Source organism: Rana temporaria, chromosome 3 (genome assembly GCF_905171775.1).
Source record: "Rana temporaria chromosome 3, aRanTem1.1, whole genome shotgun sequence".
Lineage (NCBI taxonomy): Eukaryota > Metazoa > Chordata > Amphibia > Anura > Ranidae > Rana > Rana temporaria.
The window spans coordinates 414,184,653-414,212,412 of NC_053491.1; the positions used below are offsets into that span (position 1 = coordinate 414,184,653).

The 27,760-nt window shown below is 43.2% G+C and overlaps 1 protein-coding gene across 1 annotated transcript in view; it reads left to right on the plus strand.

The window, feature by feature from the left end:
* LOC120933091 (disintegrin and metalloproteinase domain-containing protein 28-like) overlaps nucleotides 1-27,760 on the plus strand; it is a 150,991-nt gene that overhangs the window by 96,602 nt on the left and 26,629 nt on the right. Inside the window, exon 4 of the mRNA XM_040346090.1 lies at nucleotides 5,976-6,120. Within this exon, the coding sequence (XP_040202024.1) occupies nucleotides 5,976-6,120 (145 nt within the window). The remainder of the gene's footprint in view (nucleotides 1-5,975; nucleotides 6,121-27,760) is intronic.

Consider the following 27,760-nt stretch of genomic DNA (forward strand, 5'->3'; position numbering starts at 1 on the left):
AAAAAATGGTTACAGATGTTGCAAGACATTCTGAACGCTATTTTGCCACATGCAGCTTCTCACATGCAGAAAATGATTCCTCCACATACCTCAAAATTTGAGAAAGGTGGACAAGTCATGATTAAAACTTTTAGGAAAAGCGGACCATGGCAAAGTAATTGGGAAGGTCCTTTTGAGATTTTGGATACACTTGGTGTAATGATACAAGTCCAAAGGCCTCTCAACTCTGTGAAAAATGCACGGAGACAACAAAAAATATGGGTTCACACTGATCAACGCAAATTGTTCATGCCAAGATAATGATATTGCCTTTCTTTTACAGATATGGCATCTGATAACCAAACATCGAGGAACACAAAACTCCAAGAAGAAATAAAAGAAAATTGGAAATCAAGAAAATACACAAAAAGGAGAAAATTCATTATTTCAGGACTCCTTTTTCCATTAATGACATTTTTCTTCATAAAAACTTGCTTGACATTTTACAGTTCAGCAGAAGATAACAAGACTGAGACCCTGCATAAAAGAGACTTGCAGCTATCCAGAAATAAGAGACACTTTCCAAGATACAGTGACTTTGACACAAGCAATGACATATATGGATACGCTTGCATAGGATATGGGGTTACTTGTTGCATGAATTTTTACTTTTTCCATAGCAACACCATTGAAATACACGCCAGAATAGAATCCAAGACAAAGTTCACAAAAATGCAAGGATCATATGTACATAGTAATACAACTGGTACATATGAATGTAATTTAACAGATATGGGATTCTGGGTTATAGTTATAAAAGGAAATGGGACTACAGCTTGGACTGGGGATGTAACTAATGTTAAGGTACATACTCCTTCTGTGGGAGGATCCAAAACTGATATTTTGTTTCAAACACAATATTATTTACAGTTTGTAGATCCTGAACATTTACAAATTACAGGAAATGAAAAAGGAGATGTAACTCGAGTATGGGATTTTCAAATGACAAGAAGTTTAGCTCAAGTCAAAGTGAAGGTGATAATTACTGTTGTGGATTTAATTATTCCAGACATAAAAGTATCTCCACAATCTCTTAAAATAGAGGAAGGAAAGGATAATTTAACTTTGATTTGTACTACGCAAATAGAATTACCTCAAAATTCACTATTAACCTGGAAGAGAAATAGTGAGTTGTTGGGCAGTCTTTTCTATAGCTCAGCTAGCATAATTAGTAAGGGCAATATTGGTAATTTAGATTGGAAGAATAATAGTTTGATTTTTCATCACACTAGTCCAAATCTAAATGACTCAGGTATATATGAGTGTTGCCTATCATTGGAAAATTATCCTATGAAATGTGATATTGCAAATGTTGCAGTTTTATCCCCTGAAAAAATGAAATGTACTGACGGAAAATTTATTCCCGCCAGTCCTTTTCAAATTAATCATTTCCAATCCAGACATCTTTTAAGAGAAGGACGTTTTGTGATTATACTTTGGAAATTTAACATTTCTGAATGGAGTATCCTCAATGTCAAGAGTATTTAGTTAATATGGAATCGGGTATTGATAAATGGATCGGAACTAATAGTAAAAACAACAGCAGGAATAAACGAGGTATTGCAGAAGGAATCCTCGGAGGAATTGGAATTGTTGGAAGTATTACCAATAGTATGGATATTACTACATTAAAATCTGATCTAGAAACATCAGGTTTAGTGGGAAGTAAAAGTATCAAAGTTCAGAGAAATTTAAACCAAATATTAGAAAATATGGTAATGAAGACAGCAACGGTTGTAGGTCCATCTATTATCCATTTACAAAATATTACTTTGGATTTAATGAAGAGTGAACAACATTCTCACATAGCCAGAATGTGTCTAGAGATACAGACAGAGTATTCCACCAATTTTAAAATAACAGCTCAAGCATTCCAAACTGGAATAACTCCTTTAGGTGTTTTACAAAGTTTACCTAATGAGTATGTATTTGCAAAAAATCATACAGATTTATGGGTAAATAAATGGGTAGGATGTAATCAGCATGAATGCTTTAGTACCTCAATGATTCCTATAGCTGGGAGAGAACAAATGTTGGTTCCAATTACAGTCTTAGGATTACCAGTAAGTGATACTCAATTGTTATATTATCAATTGCAGTTTACAGATTTTGCTTTGGATAGTAATTTTTCAGAACCAGAACAAATTGACCTATCTTCATGTTTACATTTTCAATCCAAAATAATCTGTTTGCCTAAGCAGGACAAAGGAATTTTTCATTCTTGTTTTCATAATCATTCATTATGTACCGCGAGAATAGAAAAAGTGAAAACAGCTTTTGACTTAGTTACTTCAGTAGGAAAAAAGAAGGTTTGCTTTCAAGTTATGACTAGCACTGAAACAGTTAAAGCTTTTTTCCTATCCTGTACACAAACAGAAATCCTGAATCGAGGATTGTATTGTATAGACGGAGACCTTAAATGGAATCAGTATAAATGGAATTAGAGTCAATTTGACTAATATTCTTAAGAGAGATGTGGGTGCTCTTCCTGTACAATATAATATATCTCAAGTAGATGAATTCCCATGGAAAGAATGGGCAGACATCATACAAAAGGATAAGGGCTTATGAATTGCTTTATCTGAAGAACTTCATAAAGCAGATATAGTATTTAAGCATGAGCAAGGAAAGTTAAAAGTAATAGAACATGAATGGTCAGCGTTATCATCAAATTCTTTCTGGGCGAATTTTAAGAAAACAATATCAGTTTGGGGAAACACTTCAGTAGCTACTGAAGCAGGAAATATATTATTGCATCCAATAGTTATTATTTTTATTATTATGGTGTTATGCATATTATTTCAAATCTGTATTATGATTAAGATGAAACGATTTTACAAATTAATTAAGAAAGAAATGAAAAAAGGTGAAGAAATTATGACAAGTATTCTTACTCGGAGAATCACATCTGGCTTAACTGATCCGATGGTAAATTGTGGTACATCTGGAGCAACTGATTCAAAATGTGTGTGAAAGGGCCATAAATGAAGTGTGCGTGATTTAGGTAATATAATAAATTATATTCAGGGGGAATTGTTAAATAATTACATTCATTTGGCTTTTTATCAAGATCTCTAGTTTGAAGGTTTGAGACCTCTTTTAACTCGGCCTAGCAAAAGACAGATCTTGAAATAGGTTAGGCGTATGAATGGATTTTGGTCCAGCTGTCAAAGATGTCCAAGATTGACATGGGTTCATGAGGTCACTAGGTTCACGGATAAGAATACTCACAGAGTTACTCACAGAGTTCATATGTCATAGAGTAAAAACCAGAAATACTGTTTTCATATGTTTTAAAGTTAAAACTACGTTTTGATATTCTTTGTTTAATTATCTAGAGTTTGTGTGAAGTGATATATTTATGCTTATATATATATATGTATTCAATTATGAGTTGATTATGCATTTGTAAGTTTGGTATAGAACTTCTGAATCTTAAAGACATATCTTATGTAAGAATTTGGCATTTAACAGAAGGTCAACCCAATGGTTTTTAATAGAAAACTGTTATATGTTGCTGTCAATCAAATCAGCTAGGTCAGCTCTCAGATATGGGGATGAAATTGTACATTCTATTTCTAAAGTTGAACATGACAGAGTTATGGGTGGAGTTGTGAGTTCGCTTTGGTTTAAACCATATTAAGCATCCTTTTGAGAAAGGGCGTTATCATGTATTAGCTGACACATATAGTTTTGTATAGTATAAAGAGAGGGTACACTGACACACTGGACACACTCACACTTACATCACATATCTACACAGACACTCAAAGGAATCACATCAAGGAGGACACTTTGTTTACTTAACCCCTTCCCGACCGCCGCATGTACATATACATCGGCAGAATGGCACGTACAGACACATTGGCGTACCTGTACGTCCCTGCCTAGACGTGGGTCGGGGGTCCGATCGGGACCCCCCCGCGACTTGCGGCGGTCGGGTCCCCTCGGGGAGCGATCCGGGACAACGGCGCGGCTATTTGTTTCTAGCCGCTCCGTCGCGATCGCTCCCCGGAGCTGAAGAACGGGGAGAGCCGTATGTAAACACGGCTTCCCCGTGCTTCACTATGGCGCTGCATCGATCGAGTGCTCCCTTATATAGGGAGACTCGATCGATGACGTCATTCCTACAGCAACACCCCCCTACAGTTGTAAACACACACACAGTGTACACTAAATCCTACAGCGCCCCCTGTGGTTAACTCCCAAACTGCAACTGTCATTTTCACAATAAAGAATGCAATTTAAATGCATTTTTTGCTGTGAAAATGACAAAAATCCCAAAAATGTGTCAAAATTGTCCGAAGTGTCCGCCATAATGTCGCAGTCACAAAAAAATCGCTGATCGCCGCCATTAGTAGTAAAAAAAAAAAAAATTAATAAAAATGCAATAAAACTATCCCCTATTTTGTAAACGCTATAAATTTTGCGCAAACCAATCGATAAACGCTTATTGCGATTTTTTTTACCAAAAATAGGTACAAGAATACGTATCGGCCTAAACTGAGGAAAATTTTTTTTTTTATATATGTTTTTGGGGGATATTTATTATAGCAAAAAGTAAAAAATATTGAATTTTTTTCAAAATTGTCGCTCTATTTTTGTTTATAGCGCAAAAAATAAAAACTGCAGAGGTGATCAAATACCACCAAAAGAAAGCTCTATTTGTGGGGAAAAAAGGACGCCAATTTTGTTTGGGAGCCACGTCGCACGACCGTGCAATTGTCTGTTAAATCGACGCAGTCCCAAACTGTAAAAACACCTTGGGTCTTTGGGCAGCAATATGGTCCGGGGCTTAAGTGGTTAAGGCCTACACTCAAGCTTACCTCACAAGCAGCTGTTCGAAGCTGACACTTCTCACATCACTGAAGCTAGACGAAGGAACTTTTACTATACTATCTTTTAAGCTTATACCTAACTAATTTTCCGTTGTTACTGCATCAAGCTGTATGAAGAATTGAACTTTGTATGTATTTACAAACTGATGCCAAGTGAGATGCTAATAAAACTCATACTTTGAGTAAGCCCGGCTATTTGAACTTTTGAACGAAACGTCCTGATAAAAGGGGCTATTGACATAATACGTGTCTAAAATAGCACTCTTACAGTTGTGCAGCTTCATCTGACAGCAATCTATGGCACCGTGAGTAGGAGAATTGACTTCACTGTTTTTTCGCTGATCGGGGGTCCGCCGTGACCGCTTCTCACCATCTTTGACGTTTGAAGGATTTGCTTGATGTGACATTTTGCTGTTTTACAAGATTTTGTTTGTGAGTGTATTGTTTGAAGTTTTATTTTAGTGTGCTATTAAACCCTTGACGGTATCACACTATTTGCACTTCTTTTTTCTCCCTCTGACATATATGTGAAACGTATTGGATGTCATATCTGGATTACATCTTTATTGACGGGAACACCTATATCTGATAAGGCTTTTTGTGCCAAAACACGAGAGTGTGAGGCATACCTATCCGGTGAGTGTCCATTTGATGGGGGAGGAGTCACAGAGCACTGTCGGGTGTGGTGAAAGTTTTTGAAAAGTTGAAGATCTTTGGATCCTTAAACACATGAACCTTTTTTTTGGTCACGTTCTGAACTATTTTTAAAGACTGTTCTTTTGCACTTGTAGTGCGTTCACTTCACGTTTAGTCAATCACGGGTGTTTATTATTACAGTCACAGTTTAGTGTTTATTTCTCAACTGGGTATATTTTTGCTAATTATCAATATATATCATTATATATGGGTTGTAATAATTTTTTTCACATTTAGTCATATATGCACAGATATTTGTTAGCGCTGTTTTAATTTGTTGACACCCCTTAGGGAGTGTGATCATCTTATATATTTTTTCAATATACATGTTGTATCAACACAGTAAAATGTGTGGTTATTTTTGCAAGTGATTTAACAGTAGATATCTTTGTCTCCTGTTAGGGATATAAAATGTGGTGTTCTATACTGCTCTGGTGGAAACAAAGGTCCTAGTGTCAATGCCGCCGCAACTGAATTTTTTTCTTGCAAGGTTGTCCTGCACCCATCTGGAATGGTACAGAATGGAACAATGTGTGGAGAGGAGAAGGTGAGCTTCTACACTGTTGACCTTTCACTACTGCTTTTGAAATTTAGAAATCAAGAGTTATAGGGTCCAAAAATACCACCATCTCTTTGGTCCTCAGAATGTCTGTGTTAATATTTAGTGTGGGTCCAAGTAACCAGCTCAAGATTTTCCCACTTGCTTACTTCCCCATCCAGAAAGCTTTACTTCTGACCCCAAGAGAAGAGCTCAAAAGCATGTCTTGCTGTAGTATGCATACAGTAGTTCTGTGTCCTGTAAATCTAATTACTAAAGTCTGTACACAATTAGTACATGACTATGAATATTAGCAGATCTAATCTGTTTTTGGAATTTATTAGAGCTAGGCTTCCGAGTATGAGGGAGCTGTGACTTCCTCTTTCGTGATGGCTCTTGGGCTTAAGCAGCCAGTCACAGGCCTCTGTCATACTGTCCTTCCTCTGTTTAGGCTCTGACACCAGAGCTTTTACAGACAAGGATGCTGAAATCGAGAAGGTGATGAGGGAGTGTGACTAGGCTTATGCCTGAAGGGTGAACTATGTGCAAAGACTCTAATTCAAAAAACTTGCGCTAAAGTAAAAAAAGCATAAATATGGGAGAGACTACAGCTGCTGCACAGAAAGTGCTACAACCTTCTTGTATGTGCAGAGACTGCCATATTATATAAACGAAAAAAAGACTGAAAATTTAAAAAATATATATTTTTTACTTTTTGCTATTGGTTATATCCAATAAAAAAGTAAAAAATCGAATTACTTCTTGAATTTAAGCCACAATGTATTCTACTACATGTCTTTGGTAAAAAAAAAAAAAAAAAAAAAAACCAGTAATGCATAAAAGTTATAGCATCTACAAACGATGGTATGTGTTGTATGTGTGTGTGTATATATATATATATATATTGGATTTTTTTTCCTAGTAATGGCGGTGATCAGTGACTTATAGTGGGACTGTGATAATGTGGCGGGCACTCTGACACTTGCTGATACAGTAAATAGTGATTTAGCGCCTGGTTACTTCAAAGTACCCGTGCTATTTAAATTTAGAGGGAGATCAGAGTATTAATTGAACTCTGATCTAGTTAATGTGTTCAAACTTAGCTCTCTGTCTCAGCTTGGCTGGGCTGTGGGCTCATTCTGTTGTTGCTGGGGTGCTCTTCCCACCCCAGGGCAGTAGGTGGCAGCAGTGGACTCAAGATTTGGGTGCTTTTCCCCAGCAGCCAATCAGGAGGATTGGGCATCGCTATGCATGCTGGGAAAGGGTATTTATGAGGCAGATGCTATTGGTTCTGGGGCTTCTCCTTTTTGAGTGCAGCACCCACCTTTATTGTGACTACACCACGGCGCCCCAGCGTTATGGCCTACCGGGCTGGGGTGTACGTGCCACGCGGTGTTCCTGGTTCCGGGACTATGTTGGTCCGGAACATTTAAGCTGTGGCAGGGAGCCCAGTGGTCGACTGGGTTCCCAATCTTGAAGATCCCAAGCAAGTTAGCTGTTCGGTGGGGAGTCCATCTGAGGAGAGCCAATGAGAGGCTGGCGATCCAACAGGGTCTCGACAAACCACCGGGGATCAAGGTATCCGGACACTGAGAGGCTGGTCACCTGTCAGTCCGTACCTGAAAGCAACTTGAAGGAGATCCAGGCGTAAATATATCAAGGAGGTTCATCTCCGTAACCACAATCAGGGGGGCCTGTGGCAGAGGTCTTTCCCTGAGTTCATCGCAGGAGGGTCTGTGGCAGAGACTTTTCCTTAAAGGTTCGAGTGATACTCTGGCTGCCAGGCCAGTGTGAGAGGCCTATGCAGGTACACTATTCCCACTCAAGCAGGAGTGGTGCAAGAAGTGTTACACGTGGAAGCAGGATTGTTTTCCCTATTGATATGCCTGAATCTGCTATTCTTCTTCTCCTTTTAACGCTACCTTCTTCACCACAAGTTTTATTGTTTTTACCTGGCTGGGTTATATAGAGCACAGCAAAAGACACCTGTCGTGGACATTCCATTTCTACTGCTATATGCACCATACACCCCTAGGAATTCGGAGAGCCACGAGATAAATGTGCCACCCAAAACAAACCAGCAGCTCCTTCAGGGGTAGGCCTACAGTGATAATACACTGTCACTATACTAATGGCACTGGCTGGGAAAGGGTTACCGTCTAGTGGTTAAAAATAGAATCATGGACTATAGCATGTAAGCAGCTTACAAGTGATGGGTGTAATGTCGCCACCTGCTGGAAGCTATAAATGCTACAATTCTAGATGATGGGAAGTCCAGCTCATGGGGATACTGAGCAATGTATATGAAAATATTTAATAAGAATTCAAACTAAATGAAGAAAAGAGTTGGTTCACTGAGATTGGCAGTGAAAAGCCAAAAGTGTATCAATAATCTCAAAATAAAGGATGCCTCTTCATGTTAATAAGTGACCAGGAAAAAATAAATATGGTGATATGGGAACAGAGCCTGAAACCACAACAGTACATATTTAAAATAATTAATAAAAGGATATATTAAAACCAATGATAAAATCATAATAAAAGGGAGAGTAGATACTAAAAATAGATATAAAACAATTAAGATCAAACTCGACATTGTGCCCATGTGGCGTTAAGGTGCACAATTTGTGTATCCAGCGAGATTCGGCCTGGCTGATCTTCTGCACTTTGTTATCTCCTCTCCAGTGGGGTTTATATTTTTCTATACCCCATACCATTAATGAGGAGGGATCTCTATTATGGCACTGATCATAGTGGCGGGATAGGCTATGCTTGGGGAACCCATTTTTTATGTTTTGTGTGTGTTCCCGAAGTATTTTCCAAAGTTTCCTTTTTGTCCTACCAACATATTGAATTTTGCATGGGCATTCCAAAAGATAAACTACCCCTTCAGTCTCACAGGAGATAAATTCTTTGATTTTATATTGTTTCCCTGTGAAACTGGATTTGAAGGTCTCTTTCTTCTTTTTACTCTCTTTGGTGTGTCTGCATGTAAAACATTTTTTACACGGATAGTACCCTTTCTCATTAAAAAATTTGAAACTTTTTTTCTCTGGAGCAGGGGTCTCAAACTCAAATTACCTGAGGGCCACAAGACAAGTTTTCATATGCCATGGGGGGCCGCATGCAAACTTTCAAACTTCAAAAACAACAGTACTGGTGTCAGCGAACACATTATTAACCCCCAGCACTGGTGTCAGCGAGCGCATTATTACCACCTGCACTGGTGTAAGTCAGGGTTTGACAAATTTGCTTGGAATCTAGGAGCCAGCTAAAAAAGTTAGGAGCCAGAAAACGCACCCCGTCCCGACGAGCTTGCGCGCAGAAGCGAACACATACGCGAGCAGCGCCCGCATATGTAAACGGTGTTTAAACCACACATGTGAGGTATCGCCGCGATTGGTAGAGCGAGAGCAATAATTCTAGCACTAGACCTCCTCTGTAACTTAAAACATGCAACCTGTAGATTTTTTTAAACGTCGCCTATGAAAATTTTAAAGGGTAAAAATGTTTGTCGGCATTCCACAAGCGGGCGCAATTTTGAAGCGTGACATGTTGGGTATGAATTTACTCGGCGTAACATTATCTTTCATAATATTAAAAAAAATGGGGATAACTTTACTGTTGTCTTATTTTTTAATTAAAAAAAGTGTAATTTTTTCCAAAAAAAGTACGCTTGTAAGACCGCTGCACAAATACGGCGTAACAGAAAGTATTGCAACGATCGCCATTTTATTCTCTAAGGTGTTAGGATAAAAAATATATATAATGTTTGGGGGTTCTAATTAGAGGGAAGAAGATGGCAGTGAAAATAGTGTAAAATGACATTAGAATTGCTGTTTAACTTGTAATGCTTAACTTGTAATACCAACGTCCACCACCAGATGGCGCCAGCTCACATCTGGTGGTAATAACTTGTAATACCAACGGCTCACCACCAAATAGCGCCAGCTCACAAAAAAAAAAAAAAATATTATTATTTTTTTTTTTTGCTCCCCCCCCTGCCTGCGGGCCATTTATAACTGGTCCGCGGGCCGCAAATGGCCCGCGGGCCGTTACTTTGAGACCACTGCTCTGGAGGGTCTAGTAAGTTTTTGGCAATCATATCCCTCAACGTTGGGGCCCTCCTATATGTAAATAAAGGTTTTTCTGGGAGTACCGGTGCCAGATGTCGATCAGCCTTCACAATGTGCCAATATTTTTTACAGATCGCCTCTATCTGCTTAGGTTGCACACTATAGTCCATTATTAGGGGTACTTTCCCAGCAAAGGAGCAATTTCTCGCAGAATCCTGAATCAGCGTGTCTATCCAAGGCGACAACGTCTTTTATTTTTTTCTCAATAAAGTCAGGTGTGTATCCTTTTTCCACAAATCTCTTGCCAATGAAGTCAGCCTGTTTAAGGAATACATCGGTCTTAGTACAATTCCTCCTTAATCTCAATAACTGGCCCTTCGGTATGTTCTCCAGCCAGGGAGTGTGATGGCAACTATCCAAAGGCAGATAACTATTTCTGTCCACAGTTTTAAAGTGCGTTTGTGTTACCAATTTAGTCCCCTCTTTGGTAATCTCCAGATCTAGAAAATTAATTCTTTCATCACTCATCTCCCAAGTTAATTTGATATTTTTTTCATTTGAATTAAGATAAAAACCGAAATCAATAAGACTCTCCCTATCTCCAGACCATATAATTAAAATATCATCAATAAAACGTCTGTATAAAAGTAGCCGTTGTGGTTTTCTATTAAATAAAACTTCTGCTTCCCACTCTGCCATGTATAGATTCGCAACACTTGGCACATATTTCGCGCCCATGGCTATACCACAAATTTGCTTGAAGTAGTCATTTCCGTACCAGAAATAATTGTGGTCTAAGCTGTATTCCAGACATTTGGAGATAAACTTTTTTTGTGCATTTTTTAGGTCACTTAGACCATTCAGTGCCCAATTGGTGGCTTGTACTGCTTCCTTATGGTTAATAATTGTGTAAAGCGATGATACATCTGCAGTCGCCAAGTATATTGTATTCCCATCCAGTGAAATAGTATCCAATAACTGGATCAGATGTTTAGTATCTCTGAGGTTTGATTCAGTTTTTTTCACTAAGGGTTGCAAGAACCAATCTATGTATTCTCCTATTCTCGCACCTACGGAGTTAATTCCATTCACGATGGGTCTTCCTGGAGGGTCATCTCTTGATTTGTGTATTTTTGGGAGCGTATACAGAACTGGAATTTTGCATCCCAAGGGTTGTAGATATTTTGCTTCTTTCTTGTTCAGCAGGCCTTTCTTGGTTCCTCTCTTTATGAGACTTGCTAAGTCATCTTTGTAACGGATTACGGGGTTCCCTGGCAGCTTCAAATATGTTGTATTGTCGCTCAATTGGCGCTCAATCTCCTTCTTGTAGGCCACTTTGGACTGAACAACAATAGCCCCCCCCCTTATCAGCTTGTCTCACAATACATCGTTTCTTTCCTCTAATTTTCGTATGCCATTCTTGATGTCCCCTGGATCAGATATTTTCTTAATTTTCATGCTAAACACGACCTCCATTTCTTCGGTAATATTTCTTGTTATACCTTCTCCTGGTTTGTTCATCATGTACTTTTTTATGTGGAGACTTCTGGCAAATTTATTGATGTCCACATATGCATCAAACTTATTAAAGTTTTTCTTAGGCCCCGTACACACGAGAGGATCTATCCGCTTGAATTGATCTGCGGATCGGTTTCAGCGGATAGATCTGCTGGTGTGTACGATCCAGCGGAAATTTATCCGCGGATATTTTTCGGCCAGACCGATTTCCAGCGGATAAAAATTTGTAAGCATGCTAACAAATCTATCCGCTGGAATCGGCTCCAGCGGATCGATCCGCTGGTCTGTACAGACCCACCGGATCGATCCGTCCAAACCTATCCATCGCATGCGTCGTAATGATTCGACGCATGCATGGAATTCCTTATATGACAACGTCGCTCACGTCACCGCGTCATCATCGCGGCGACGGCGCGACACGTCATCGCGATGGGAATTCGGCGCGGATTTCGATCCGATGGTGAGTACACTCCATCGGATCAAAATCCTCAGAGGATTTATCCGCCGAAACGGTCCGGAGGACCGTATCCGCAGATAAATCCTCTCGTGTGTACTGGGCATCAGGGGCATATTTCAGGTCTTTATCTAATACTTTGATTTCCTCCTTGGTGAGTTCTACTCCACTAATATTGATGATCCCTTCTCCTATTAGTCTCTTCTTCTTCTGCTTCTTTGCTCCCGCCCTGCATCCTCTCTTTGATTTCCGTGTCCTCCAGATTGATTTTCTTGGATCCTTCCTGGTGTTGCTCTCGTTCTTTATGCATTTCCATAGTATTAGTATTCTGATGACTACACCCCCCCATTTTATATCTGTTACCAGTGCGTGAGCACTAATAGTCGTGGCTGCTGCTCAGTTATTATATCAGCATTTTTATTCATTTTATCTATTTATTGTGCCCTTGTTAGGTTGGTTTGGGCATTAGTTCCCCCCCTTTTGCATAACAATCTTTGTTCAGGACCGCTGATCGGCTTGTGCTGTAACAAATCACAGCACAGTCAGGGCAGTGGGCACGCATACCTAGGGTTGCCACCTCATCCCTTTAAAACAGAACACATAGTAATTACACAGGTTCTGGGGCTAATTTCATGTCGATAAGGCACCAAGTGAGTTTAATTAGCACCACCTTAATCAGCCAGAGAACCTGTGTAATTAATATGTGTTCTGTTTTAAAGGGATGAGGTGGCAACCCTACGCACACCCCTTACCCGGAAGCGCTGATTACATATCAGATACATGATCCAGTGTCCTGCTGCAGTAAATGAACATGGGATGGTTGCAAGGTGGTTAAAGACCCAGTGGGGTTGATATACTAAAGCTGGAGAGTGCAAAATCCAGTGCAGTTCTGCAGAGAGTCCAATCGGCTTCCAGGTTTTATTTGTCAAAGCTTAATTGAACAAGGTTAAGTTAGAAGCTGATTGGCTACCATGCACAGCTGCACCAGATTTTGCACTCTCCAGTTTTAGTAAATCAACCCCAGTGTCCCTTTAACCACTTGCTTACCGGGCACATATACCCCCCTCCTGCCCAGGTGAAATTTCAGCTTCCGGCACTGTGTCGCTTTAACTGACAATTTCGCGGACATGCGACGTGGCTCCCAAACAAAATTGACACCCTTTTTTTCCCCACAAATAGAGCTTTATTTTGGTGGTATTTGATCACCTCTGCGGTAGTTATTTTTTGCGCTATAAACAAAAAAAAAGCAACAATTTTGAAAAAAATTCAATATTTTTTACTTGTTGCTATAATAAATAGCCCAATTTTTTTTTCAAAAAAAAAATATTTTCTCAGTTTAGGTCGATACGTATTCTTCTACATATTTTTGGTAAAAAAAAAAAAAAATCGCAATAAGCGCTTACAAAATATGGGACAGAATTATTATTATTATTATTATTATTTACTAGTAATGGCGGCGATCTGCGATTTTTTTATTGGGACTGCGACATTATGGCGGACACATCGGACACTTTTGACACATTTTTGGCGCCATTCACATTTATACAGCGACAGTGCTATAAATATGCACTAATTACTGTAAAAATGTGACTGGCATTGAATGGGTTGACACTAGGGGGTGAGGAAGGGGTTAAATGTGTACCTGTATTGTGTTATAACTGTGGGGGGAGGGGGGTGACTGGGGGAGGTGACCGATGCGGTGTCCCTATGTACAAGGGACACAGATCAGTCTCCTCTCTCCCCTGACAGGATGTGGAGCTCTGTGTTTACACACAAAGCTCCACGTCCCTGCTCTGTCATTACCGATCGCGGGTACCTGGCAGACATCGCGACCGTCAGGCACGCGCATCGGCATCTCGGAGACGCGCCGCCGCCGGCGTGCTCGCGCGCCCCCCCAGTGGCCGGAGGAATCCAGGACGTCATATGATGTCCTGTTGGATTTTCAGAGCCACCGTGAAGCCGTAATTTTACAATGACCCGGGGCTCAAGTGGTTAAAGTCCAAATCCCACCAATTTAATAGTTTTGGGTTAAAGCCTCTGTCATGCTTTTATTACTGTCTGTGAAGGAGACTTTCCCCAATGGGGTCACAGACTGAAATAAAAACCTGACAGAAAGTGAGGAGGCAGTGCAATGCTCTGTTGACATTTTTTTCATTTTATTGGAAGTGTACAAAGGGCCAGATCCTCAAAAGAGATACGCAGGCGGATCTGCTGTTCCGCCTGTGTATCCCTGTTTCTATCTATGGAACTGATCCACAGAATCAGTTTCCCATAGATAGACAGAAGATCCGACATGTGTAAGGGACTTACACTGCCGGATCTTAGGATGCAGTACCGCATCCGCCGCTGGGGGCATTTCGAGTCGCTTCGGGTATGCAAATTAGCACTTACGGAGATCCACGAAGCTTTTATGCTTCGTTTTTTCTCCGTAAGTTTTAAGTTGCATGTGTAAAATTAGGGCTGCTTTTACAAAGTGTAAACTGTTTACACCTTGTAAAAGTAGACCTTTCTTTCTCGCGACGCTGTTTTTTTTTTTTTTATTATTTTTTTTTTGCCCGACGCAACTTTTTTTACCCGCCGCGATTCACAAAACTCGGCGTAACGTAAAACCGCGCTAAGCACGTCGGGAAAATGACGTCGGGAGCATGCGCAGTACGTCCGGCGCGGGAGCGCGCCTAATTTAAATGGGACTCGCCCCATTTGAATAGGAACGCCTTGTGCCGACCGGATTTAAGTTACACAGCCGAAAATTTCTAGGTAAGTGCTTTGTGGATCGGGCCCAAAGTGAACACTCCATTTGGGTCTCTGACCTCCGGTGCCATCCAGTGCACTGCAGAAAAATGTGACGTGTTCCCCTTTTTGCACACAACTAAACACCACACATCACACCAGCATTGTGCTGTGATTTGAACAAGGCACATAGAAAACAACAGGTTTCCATGTTTCCTCTTGGTGACTGGTGTTGATCTAAAGCGGAAAAATGCCAGGCACTGCACATATTGTGACCAGGTCCTCATTCTTCCCCAGACTTAACAATAAATACATTTTAAAAAGGTTAGGCTTAATGACATCTTATGGGTACTTGGGCACTCTAACCACAGTACTCAATCAAGGTTTTATTGATATGTAATTTATATTTCCTGAAATATTTAGACCATTAAAACTGGTGAAAAAATGTATTTAGTTCCATTGTTTATTTTCCTTTATAGATATTTAAAGTGGAGGTTCACCCAAAAAATCTATTTTTAACATTAGATTGAGGCTAATTATGCTAAGCAGAATCGGGTGTTTTTTTTTTTTTAAATCAATGCAGTACTTACCGTTTTAGAGATCGATGTTCTCCGCCACTTCCGGGTATGGGCTGCGGGACTGGGCGTTCCTATTTGATTGACAGCCTTCCAACGGTCGCATACAGCGCGTCACGAGTTCCCGAAAGTAGCCGAACGTCGGTGCGCAGGTGCCGTATAGAGCCGCACCGACGTTCGGCAACTCGTGATGCGCTGTATGCGACCGTCGGAAGGCTGTCAATCAAATAGGAACGCCCAGTCCCGAAGACCATACCCGGAAGCGGCGGAGAACATCGATCTCTAAAACGGTAAGTACTGCATTGATTTAAAAAAAAATACCCGATTCTGCTTAGCATAATTAGCCTCATTCTAATGTTAAAAAAAAAAAATTGGGGTGAACTCCCGCTTTAAAAGACTTGACATGCATATATACCTGACTGATGAATTGTGTGTGTGGGAACACTGGGGTGTTTTTATTTTCTAAGGCAAAAAATAAACTGTAACATTTTTGCAGACTTTGCTTATGCCCATAGTCTCAGTGATGTAAAAGATATATATGCTACATTTCAAGAAGATTGGATAATATCTAGAGGTTGCACACTTTGATCTGTTTTGTAAAAGTAGGCATAAAATAAGATTTTTCAATGTTAATTACTTTTTTTATTTTATTGGAAAAACTAGAAATCACAAACCTAAAATACTATTAAAACTATATGTAGCGCCCCCTTACTTTCAGTATGGGCACTACACTAAAGTTAGTGGAGAATGGGAGAGTTATTTTGCTCCCATTCACAATTTGCCAAATTTGGGCTGCTGTCATTCCTGAACTGTCCTGTAGGTCAGTCTGCGCTCCAGGGGTCTCGTTTCCACCCCTGGGCGACAGGTGGTGCTAGAGGGGTTCTGGCAGAGCCACTTTTCCCCAGCAGCCAATTAGAGGAGTTTTCCCTCGCGGGGCATGCTGGGGGAGGGTATATCTGTGGCAGATGCCATTTTGTGTGGTTCTTCGCGGGTTCCAGGTGCGGCACCCACCTTTAGGGTGTGCGCATCCAACGGACCCCGGCGATGGCCTTCTAGGCCAGGGTCGCATGCTACGCGGAGCCCCATGTTGCTGAGAGGGGCCCCAGTGAATTACTGGGTCCCCAGTTCTATTGAAGAGATCCCAGGCTGGGTGCCGCTCGATTGGGGGATCGGCTTGAGGAGAACCCAGAGGCAGGTTGTCCAACAGGGCTTGAATGAACCATCGGGGATCTGGTGACCAGGACATTGACAGGTACACTTCAACTGTCACCCGGTGACCCTACTCTAATCTACTGGGGGGATTCACTGAATCTATCCAGTTCATTCAATTACTAGGCTTGTGGCAGAGGCCCTAGAGCCAGGTCTGTGGCAGAGGCCTGTTCCTCCCAGCAACCTAAAGTGACACTTCGGCTGCCAGGCTTGTGGCAGAAGTCTGTCCGGGGGCACTTCACCCACTCTGGCTAGAGTGGCGACGAACTGTATCTACTACTATTGTGCTACTGAGAGCAGGATTGCTCAGTTCATATCCAGGCCTGATACTGCAAAGTTCTCTATCGCTTCATCAACTTTTCTTCCTATTCCATGTTGATGTTGGCTATGTTGGGCCGGAAATAAAGCATTTGAAAACCTTCCTTCATTGACTGGACATTCGCTCACTACTCTACTCTTCAGATACACCCCTAGACAACATTGTGAGGTAACTTAAAGAGGTTGTAAACCCGCATATACTTTTTTTTTTTTTTTTTTTTACACCTGCAAGGCAAAAGCCATTATGAGCTAGTATGCACCGCATATTAGCTCATTATGAAATACTTACCTCGGAACGAGGTAGGGAACTTACCTGGTCCACGCCGAGCCGGCATGGGTCTGCGGGGCCGGCCCTTCAGCCGAGGATCCCCCCTGCGAGGGGAATATCTCCTAAACCGTACAGGTTTAGGAGATATTCTTTATACCTACAGGTAAGCCTTATTATAGGCTTACCTGTAGGCAAAAGTCAAAAATGTGGGTTTACAACCACTTTAATATGCCGATCCCAACAACATCCATCGGCTCCTGAGGGGGTAGCGCTACATATACACTAAGATTAATAGGTAATATGATAGGCAAAACATGTGTTATATTAATCAACTTTGAACGATGCAATCCCTTGTTTTGTTTGCTTGGTGATAGGGGTGCAACGGATCAAAAAACTCACGGTTCGGATCGTTCCTCGGATCAGGAGTCACGGATCGGATCATTTTTCGGATCGGCAAAAAAAAAATCTCCCCCACTGTAATATCCACATGCCCCCCCCCCCCACCAACTATAGTACCCCCTCAGTGCAGACACCCCCCCTCCTCTCAGTACAGTGACCCCCTCCTCAGTACAGTGACCCCCCCCTCCTCACAGTGACCCCCCCTCCTCACAGTGACCCCCCCTCCTCACAGTGATCCCCCCCCTCTGTACAGTGATCACCCTCCTCAGTACAGTGACCCCCCCTCCTCAGCAGTGATCCCCCCTCAGTACAGTGACCCCCCCCCTCAGTACAGTGACCCCCCTCCTCAGTACCGTGACCCCCCTCAGTACAGTGACCCCCCTCAGTACAGTGACCCCCCTCCTCAGTACAGTGACCCCCCCTCCTGAGTACAGTGACCCCCCTCCTCAGTACAGTGACCCCCCTCCTCAGTACAGTGACCCCTCCTCAGTACAGTGACCCCCCCTCAGTACAGTGACCCCCCCTCAGTACAGTGACCCCCCTCCTCAGTACAGTGACCCCTCCTCAGTACAGTGACCCCCCCTCAGTACAGTGACCCCCCTCCTCAGTACAGTGACCCCTCAGTACAGTGACCCCTCAGTACAGTGACCCCTCCTCAGTACAGTGACCCCCCCTCAGTACAGTGACCCCCCCTCAGCTAGTACCGACAGGCACTCCCCGAGCGGTGTGTCCGAGTGCGGGCTCCTCCTCTGTGGGTGTAAACAGAGGAGGGCCGCCGCCGGGTGTACCAAGATGGCCGCGGCTCCAGAGCTAGGCCGAAGCCGCGGCCTTTCCTAATGTTACGGTGGCGGCTCCGGAGCTAGGCCGAAGCCGCGGCCTTTCCTAGCGTTATGGTCGCGGCTCCGAAGGTAGGCCGAAGCCGCGGCCATAACATTAGGAAAGGCTGCGGCTTCGGCCTAGCTCCGGAGCCGCCGCCGTAACATTAGGAAAGGCCGCGGCTTCGGCCTAGCTCCGGAGCCGTGGCAATCCGCGGATCACAGTGTGATCCGATCCGAAGGGGGTGACCCGTTCGGATCACGGATCAACTGTGATCCGTTGCACCCCTACTTGGTGATGACTTTTCTGTGATGCTCGACTACCCTCAACAAGAATTGTTTTTGTTGTTCATCACTGACCAATTCGTTATACTTTTTTATCAGAGCAATTTCTCTTTCTGCGGTATCATTGACAACCTTAACCACTTCAATACCGCACATAGACATATGACGTTCACAAAGGGGATCTCCCACGTCCTGTACTTTGTGCGGTGATATCTGAATGATGCCTGCAGCTAGAGGCATCATTCAGATATCATTGTGTTCCGGCGGCGATCCTGCACACCATAAGAATGATCATAGTATCGGTTCCGCCGATTGATCGTTCTTATCGGCGGCGGGAGGGGACTTCCCCCCCTCCCGCCACCATCCAGATAGGAAGCATAGAGATGACTGGTGACCAGATGGTCACCAGTCATCTCTATGACCGCCAGAGGCCCGGGCGCGATGGGATGATGTCACGCCCGGGTACCAGGAAGTAAAAAAAGACGCAATTGCGGCTAGTAAGCATGAGATCGGTGAATATTTTTTCACGATCTCATGCTTTCCAGCCTGAACGAGAGATGTGGGGTCCTATTGACCCCGCATCTCTCCTTAACCGCTTAAGGACCTGCTCACGACTATATACGTCCTTTTTTTAAAGATGGATATCTCGGTAACGGCAGCAGCTGCTGCCCCAACCAAGATATCCATCTTTACTGTGAGCGGTCCTGTAAACGATAATGGTGGTCTCCGCAGCGGATTCGCCGCAAGATCACCGTTATCGGCGGCGGGAAAGGGGCCCCCCTCCCGCCGCTCTCCCGCGCCCTCCGCCCTTACCGTCCCCATAGCATAGCAGGGCGGAAGTGACGTCAAAACTTCACTTCCGCCCATGCTTCTTAAAGCAATATTTTCTAAATGTGATTTTTTCAAATGACAAAAATTTTTTTTTTGCATTTACGTCAAAATATGAGATCTGAGGTCTTTTTGACCCCAGATCTCATATTTAAGAGGACCTGTCATGCTTTTTTCTATTACAAGGGATGTTTACATCCCTTGTAATAGGAATAAAAGTGATCCATTTTTTTTTTTTTTGTGTAAAAAATAATAAACTAAATAAAAATAAATAAGAAAACAAAAAAAATAATTTTTAAAGCGCCCCGTCCCGACGAGCTTGCGCGCAGAAGCGAACGCATACGTGAGTAGCGCCCGCATATGAAAACGGTGTTCAAACCACCCAAGTGAAGTATCACCACGATCATTAGAGCAATAATTATTTTTTAAATGTCGCCTATGGAGATTTTTAAGGGTAAAAGTTTGACGCCATTCCACGAGCAGACACAATTTTATTTCAATAATTTTTTATTAATTTTTCAAAACATAAATACAACAAACAGTAAGTTGCGTGCATATCAGCAGAAAATCTTGACATCTTAGTTGCAAGGCTGAAGTTAACTATCAATATACCCGTATACCGATCCGAAGGAATATACTTCTAGACATATTCTCCTTCTAGGTCAACAGAACTCTCTAACTGATGTGGACTCGGGAGAAAAACAGGAAACCTGAGGACAGAGGCAGAGGATGAGGAAGATCGGACCCCCCCTTACACCCCCATGGGATCTAACTGTGTACTTCCTGAGAGGGTCCACCCCCCCCCCCCGCCCCTCCACATAATAATAACAAGACCTATATGAGTGAAGCAGTACTTGTCGCTTTCAAGATTGTCAAGGTAGCACGATAGAGGATAAAGAAACAACAGTGAAGAAAGTGAAGGAGAGAGAGGGAGAAAGAGAGAAAGGAAAGAAGAAAAAAGCAAAGAAGAGCAGGATAGTAACAGATTCCAAGTAATTATAAGCACCTTTGAGAACTATATCCACTGCAAGTGCTCGATTGTCTCTCAAAGACTTGAGGTAGAAAGTATGTTAACAGCTATGTTTCTTTTTGTACCACTCAGTCCACGGCTTCCACCTTTTGCAGGCCATCATATATTTGCCCTGGGATGCTGCGAACATCAGTTCATAACCAATGAGTGTGTTGACTGTTGCTATTATCTCCTGTATTGAGGGAACAATTTGGTCCCTCCAATGGCGGGTGATAGTCAATCTGGTGCCTAGTAGAATATGGGAAACAACCTCTCTGCTGGGTTTCGGGATAGTTTATCCCCAACGAGAGCATAGCGAACCCCGGGGTCTCAGGTATCTCCCCCTGCACCACTTGGGTCACCAGGTCAAAAACTGCCCTCCAGACCGGGCATATGTAAGGGCACTCCCACAGTATGTGGAATAGAGTACCTATAAGGCCACATCCCCTCCAGCAGAGTGGGGATGTTTGAGGGCTAAATTTTGAAATCCTGAAAGGGGTCAAATACCACCTTAACAGAACTTTCTGATGTTGTTCCCAGAGGTTGATGCATCTAGTGGAGGCATAAGTAGTTTGTAGAGCACGTTGCCATTGCTCTGAGGAATAAGAAAGATCTAAGTCTCTCTCCCACGCTACTACGTTGGTGGATTTTGCAAATACTAGTTTATTATTTATAGCATTGTAAAACAGGGAGATCCCCTTAATGTTGGTAAATTGATTGGTGAAGTAACGTGTAATCCTCCAGTGAAGCTGGATCGAGAGAGGCGGACCAGTCTTAAGGAAATGGCTTATTCGTAGAAAAGTAAAGTAGTCAGCCTCCCCCAGGCCAAACTCCACCTGGAGTGATCTAAATGTCTTTCCTCCCAGGCCTATCATTAGATCGGAGATATGAACTATTCCCCTCTCAGACCAATGAGTGAGATTTAAATCTGGGATAACGGCTGTAAGGCATGTTATCGGCAGAGGAAAAGTCTTCCCAGGATGATGTATCTGGGACGTCTGCATAAGCACACTCCACGCTTTCAATGAAGCCATCACTGTGGGAGACATTCCGTCTGGAGGTCTGGATGGAAGAACAGATGCCATCAGGAGATCACACAGGCTCCCAAGGGCATACTGGACCTCCTCCAGCTCTCTCCATCTTTTGGCTGGCGAGTTAGGGAACCATGTCCTGAGCTGTGCCAAAACCGCAGCCCCATGATAGTCCCTGACCACTACATTTCCCACCCCCCCGGGTCCTCTAGAAGCTATGGAATTCCTAAACGCCCACCTTGCTTTTTTACCTTTCCAAAGGAAACGATTAATCAGGGCTTGGAGTTTAACAAAAAAGGAATTAGGGGCCGGGATAGGGAGAGTCCTGAACAAGTAAATTATTTGCGGGAGGACCATCATTTTAAAGGCCGCCAGGTGGCCCGACCACAAAAGTTCACTTTTAGCCAGCTCCCGCAGCCTGGCCGGAAAGGAGGCCAAGAATGGTGTATAGTTGGATGCAAAAGTTCTTTTGATGTAGCTGACAATGTGATGCCCAGATATCTAATTCCGTTGTTGCTCCAGGCGTACGGAAACCGTGAACTGAGCGAGCATCTTAATCTAGCGCTAACCCCCATCCCCAAAATAAAAGATTTAGTTTCATTAACTTTATAATAGGATAATTTCCCAAACATTTGAAGTGTTTCATGCCCCGAAGCCAGGGAAGTATCGGGGTCTGAGAGCATCAAAATAATGTCGTCAGCGAAAAGGCTGATAACGTGTTCCGTTTTAGATGTGGGAAATCCTCTGATGTCTTTATGTGTTCTAATGTATGAGGCAAGGGGTTCTAAAATTAAGTTGAAAATTAAGGGTGATAAAGGGCACCCCTGGCGAGTGCCATTTGTGATTGTAAAGGGCCTAGAGAGCATCCCAGAGGTAAACACTCTAGCCGATGGCGTTGAGTATAGGGCCAGTATTGCGGAAAGAATGGGTCCCGTGAACCCAAACCTCCCAAGGACCATCCTCATATAGCCCCAGTGGACCCTATCAAAGGCCTTCTCTGCGTCCAGGGCAAGGAGCAGAGAAGGCCTTTGCTGAACCTCCGCAAGGTGAACAACATTGATCAATCGCCTAGTGGCGTCCGAGGCCTGTCGCCCTTTGGTGAATCCGACCTGGTCAGGGTGAATCAGTACAGGTAGTATATCCACCAGTCGGCTAGCAATAAGTTTGGCATATAGCTTAATGTCGCTATTCAATAGCGAAATGGGTCTAAAGTTGGCTGGAGTGTCCGGGTTCTTCCCTGGCTTGGGTAAGGTCACGATAAGTGCTTCTAGCATTTCTGAGGGGAAGGACGAGGAAGCAGCAGCTTTGCTAAATACTTTTTCAAGATAAGGCGACAGGGTGGTCTTAAATATCTGGTAATATTCCCCTACAAAACCATCAGGGCCTGGGGATTTGTTGGAGGGAAGGGAGTCAATGGTTTTTTGAATCTCCATAATGGTAAAGGGGGAATTGAGGAAATCAATTTGTGTCGGGGATAACTGGGGCAGAGACACTTTGCTCAAAAAGTCATTTATCATTAGGGTATTGGGTTGAAACGTGTCTCTGTCCTCTTTTAAGTTATAGAGAGTGCCATAATAATGGCTGAAGGCATCCGCCACATCTTGAGGGTGGAACAACTTTGTTTTGTGTAAGGGATGTAGAATGTAAGGGATTCTGGTTTTAATTCTTCGCCCCTTAATTCTGTTCGCCAGCATTTTACCAGCCCTGTTGCCCTGTGCATAATAATTCATCTTTAGTCGTTTAGAGTGTTTCTCAAAATCCTCCAATAGGAGGAGTCTGAGGTCACTTCTCATTTGTGTGAGCCTAGCAGATAATGATTTTGAGGCTTGTTTTTTACTCTCACCCTCCCCTTTAGCAATTTCCTCTGTGAGTTCCTTAATTTTTTAATGCCGCTGCCTCCTTGCCCCAGCCCCCAATTGGATAAGTATACCCCGAATATAAGCCTTATGGGCAGACCACAAGGTGAATTGATCCTGGGTAGGCGTGTCATTTATAGCGAAAAACTCCTTCAGGTGTTTCTCCACTTGTAGTTGCACATCAGGTTGTTGCAGTAGAAACGTGTTAGCCCTCCACACAGGGGGAGGATTGGTGGGCGACGCATCTTTAAGGGTTAGGGAAATTGAAGCGTGGTCCGACCACATTATGTTGTTAATAGATGCAGAGACAGCCCTAGTCAAAGTGCTGTAGTCAGTCAAAAACAAGTCTATCCTTGTGTATGTGCGGTGAGGAGCTGAAAAAAAAGTGAAGTCTCTTTCTCCAGCATGGAGACATCTCCACACATCAAACATTTCCGCCGTGTGGATAGATTCCTGCAGGGAAACCCTAGCCCTGTGCGCTTTGGTTGTGGAATCCATGGTCAAATCCGGTACAGCATTGAAGTCCCCGCATATCACAAGAAGACCCCTCTTAATGGATTGTAGCTTCCCCATTAATTTGTTGAAAAATCATACCTGGTGGACATTCGGAGCGTAAACGTTAACAATTGTGTATGTCACTGAGTTGATATCGCATACCAGGGCCAGTTTTCTCCCCCCTGATCAGCCAATTCCACGTGCAGAGTGAAAGCTACTGTGTCTCGTATAGCTGTCAATACCCCCTTCGTTTTGGTAGTGGCGTTAGCAGTGAATACATGGGGATAGTTCCTATGGGAGCACTGGGGTGGGGATTCCTTGTGGAAGTGCGTTTCCTGGACACATATGATGTCACTCTTATGTAGCGCGGCTTCCTTCCACATGGACCGTCTCTTGACGGGGTGGTTTAGGCCCCTAGCATTGATAGATACAATTTTAATCGGCATCTGTGTACCAAATAAAAGGTGCAGTCTGCGGCAGGATCGACTCCTGGAGGGTCATAGCCCCCCTTAGCGAGGTGGATAACAGTGACTGTCTAGGTGCATGAACAAAACTACTCACTGCGGCTCCGAGTTGGCAGCTTGTTTTGAAGATGATCAGCCGAACCGTAGGCACATGGTGTGGAGATTGTGTAGAACTTTCAGTAGATTTCCATCTTGAGAGTACGTTGTAATCTGTACGAATCCAAAAACAAAAGGAAAAAGAGAGAAACAGAAAAATAATACAAAAAAGTAGTAGGGATATCAACGGACATCCAGCCATTTCTATGGCAACAGAAGGTATCACAAGAGGGTCATGCCCGGGTGCAGATGCACGCTGCTCAGGTTCGAGGAGGGGTAAGTTCATGCCTAAGGCCCTTTACGGCGTCCACGAGATTCCTCAAAGATCCTGACAAAGGATAAGGTGGAGATTACTTATGCAATCTGGCATTTCTTTGCGTAACCTGCTTCCAATCGGGGGTGACATTTGCTCTCTGAGAGGACGGTTTATCGTTTTCGCTGGAACTTGGCAGGATCTCCCACTCTTTCAGCAGCTTGATTCCCCTGTCCACAGTGTCCACATTAAACGATCTGTCTTTGTATGTGATGACAAGTTTAGTGGGAAAACCCCATTTGTAAGGGATATCATGATTCCTCAAGGCTTTGGTGATAGTACCAAGATTCCGCCTTTTTGCAGGGTGTGCTGGGAGAGGTCAGGGTAGAATTGCAGGTTTTGAAACCTGGAGGGAATATTATCATTCCTACGCATAGCTTGCATAAGCTGTTCCTTCACATGGAAAAAGGTCATGCGCAGGATCACATCCCTGGGTACATCAGCAGGCAGGAAGGCAGGTTTTGGGAGCCTGTGAATCCTATCTATAGTAATGTCCACTTCGGTAAGGTTAGGGAGGAGAGACGAGAACAGGTCGATCGCATACGATCGCAGATCCAGGGGTTGTACTGACTCGGGGACCCCCCTTATCTTCATGTTGTTCCTCCTGGATCTGTCCTCGAGGTCTGCTAATTTGTTCTTGATCCACTCACTGCTCTCTTCCTGGACTTCACTAGCATCCACTAGGTTATTAATGGTGGAGGCATACTCCCCCATCTTTGTCTCGATGTGTTCCACCCTGTCCTCCACCTCCCTCAGCTCCCCACTCACTCTATGTATACAGTTCATCATATCTGCCTGAAGTGAGCTACGCAATGTCACCAGCATATCCCTAAGTACAGTGTCCATCACAGGCTGGTTACTAGTAGGGAAGGTGGCAATGGAGTCTGGTAACTCACGTGTGTCATCTCTGGATTCTGTCACAGGGCTCACTGCAGGGCCGCATCCAGCGCCATCCATCCTCATCCGCGCTTTTGCTGGGCTGTCGGAGGGAGAGGGAGTAGAGTGCTGGTCTCCCTGTGGGGACATTTGCTGTCTGTGGCAGGAGCGGGCTCCTCCGCTGTTTCTGGCCTGGTTGTAAGGTCCAGGCGTCGAGGCCGCGCCGGCGCCATCTTGCCTGCCCCCATCCCTCGGGACTGTAAACATGTCCATGAGGCGCTGGGGTTTCACGGAGCCCTTCCGCTTGTTAGCCATGGTCCCCGAGGGTGTCCGGACCGGGTCGCACAGCTTTGAGGCTGAATAAAGTCCTTTTGCAGGCCGTTTAGTGCCGTTGATGACTCGTGGATAGCGGAGCTCTCTCTCTAGGCTGCCATCCGGCTCCGCTGCAGGCCACGCCCCGAGCAGACACAATTTTGAAGCGCGACATGTTGGGTATCATTTTACTCGGCGTAACATTATCTTTCACAATATATAAAAAAATTGGGCTAACTTTACTGTTGTCTTATTTTTTAATTCAAAAAAGTGATTTTTTTTCCAAAAAAAAGTGCACTTGTAAGACCGCTGCGAAAATACGGTGTGACAAAAAGTATTGCAATGACCGCCATTTTATTCTCTAGGGTGTTAGAAAAAAATATATAATGTTTGGGGGTTTTAAGTAATTTTCTAGCAACAAAAAAACTGTTTTAGTCTTGTAAACGCCAAATCTGTAAAACAGTGGAGGTTCACCCTTAAATTAAATGTAAAATTTTTAACATTAGATTAAGGCTAATTAAGGGGAGCAGAAACAGGTATTTATTTTTAAATCAATGCTGTACTTACCGTTTTAGAGATAGATGTTCTCCCGTCGCTTCCGGGTATGGCGTGCGGGACTGGGCGTTCCTATTTGATTAACAGCCTTCCGACCGTCGCATACAGCGCGTCACGAGTTTCCGAAAGTAGACGAACGTCGGTGCGCAGGCGCCGTATAGAGCTGCACCGACGTTCGGCTTCTTTCGGCAACTGGTGACGCGCTGTATGCGACCGTCGGAAGGCTGTCAATATAATAGGAACGCCCAGTCCCGAAGATCATACCCGGAAGCGGCGGGAGAACATCTATCTCTAAAACGGTAAATACGGCATTGATTTTAAAATAAATATCCGTTTCTGCTCCCCTTAATTAGCCTAAATCTAATGTTAATTTTTTTTTTTCGGGTGAACTCCCGCTTTAAAGAGGACCTGTCACACACCTTTCCTATTACAAGGGATGTTTACATTCCTTGTAATAGGAATAAAAGTGATACATTTTTTTTTTTTTAAAGTGTAAAAAATAAATAAATAAAGTTAAAAAAATAAAAAATAAATTAAAACGCCTCTGTCCCCGGTAGCTCACGCTCAGAAGCGAACGCACACGTAAGTCCTGCCTACGTATGTAAACGTCGTTCAAACCACATATGTGAGGTATCGCCTCGTGCGTTAGAGCGTGTACAACAATTTTAGCCCTAGACCTCCTCTGTAACTCTAAACTGGTAACCTGTACATTTTTTCAAAGAGTCACCTATGGAGATTTTTAAGTAACGAAGTTTGGCGCCATTCCATGAGTGTGCGCAATTTTAAACCGTGACATGTTAGGTATCATTTACTCGGCGTAACATCATCTTTCATATTTTACAAAAAATTGGGCTAACTTTACTGTTTTGTTATTTTCCAATTAATGAAACCATTTTTTCTCCATAAAAAGGCGTTTGAAAAATGATTGCGCAAATACCGTGCAAGATAAAAAGTTGTAATGACCGCCATTTTATTCCCTAGGGTGTCTGCTAAAAAAACATATATAATGTTTGGGGGTTCTGAGTAATTTTCTAGCAAAATAATGATGATTTGTACATGTAGGAGAGAAGTGCCAGAATAGGCCTGGTATGGAGGTGGGTATAAAAGCCCTGTGTTGAAGGGGTTAAGAGCGTGCACATGGCTTCTTAGAGAGTCACTGCAGTATTC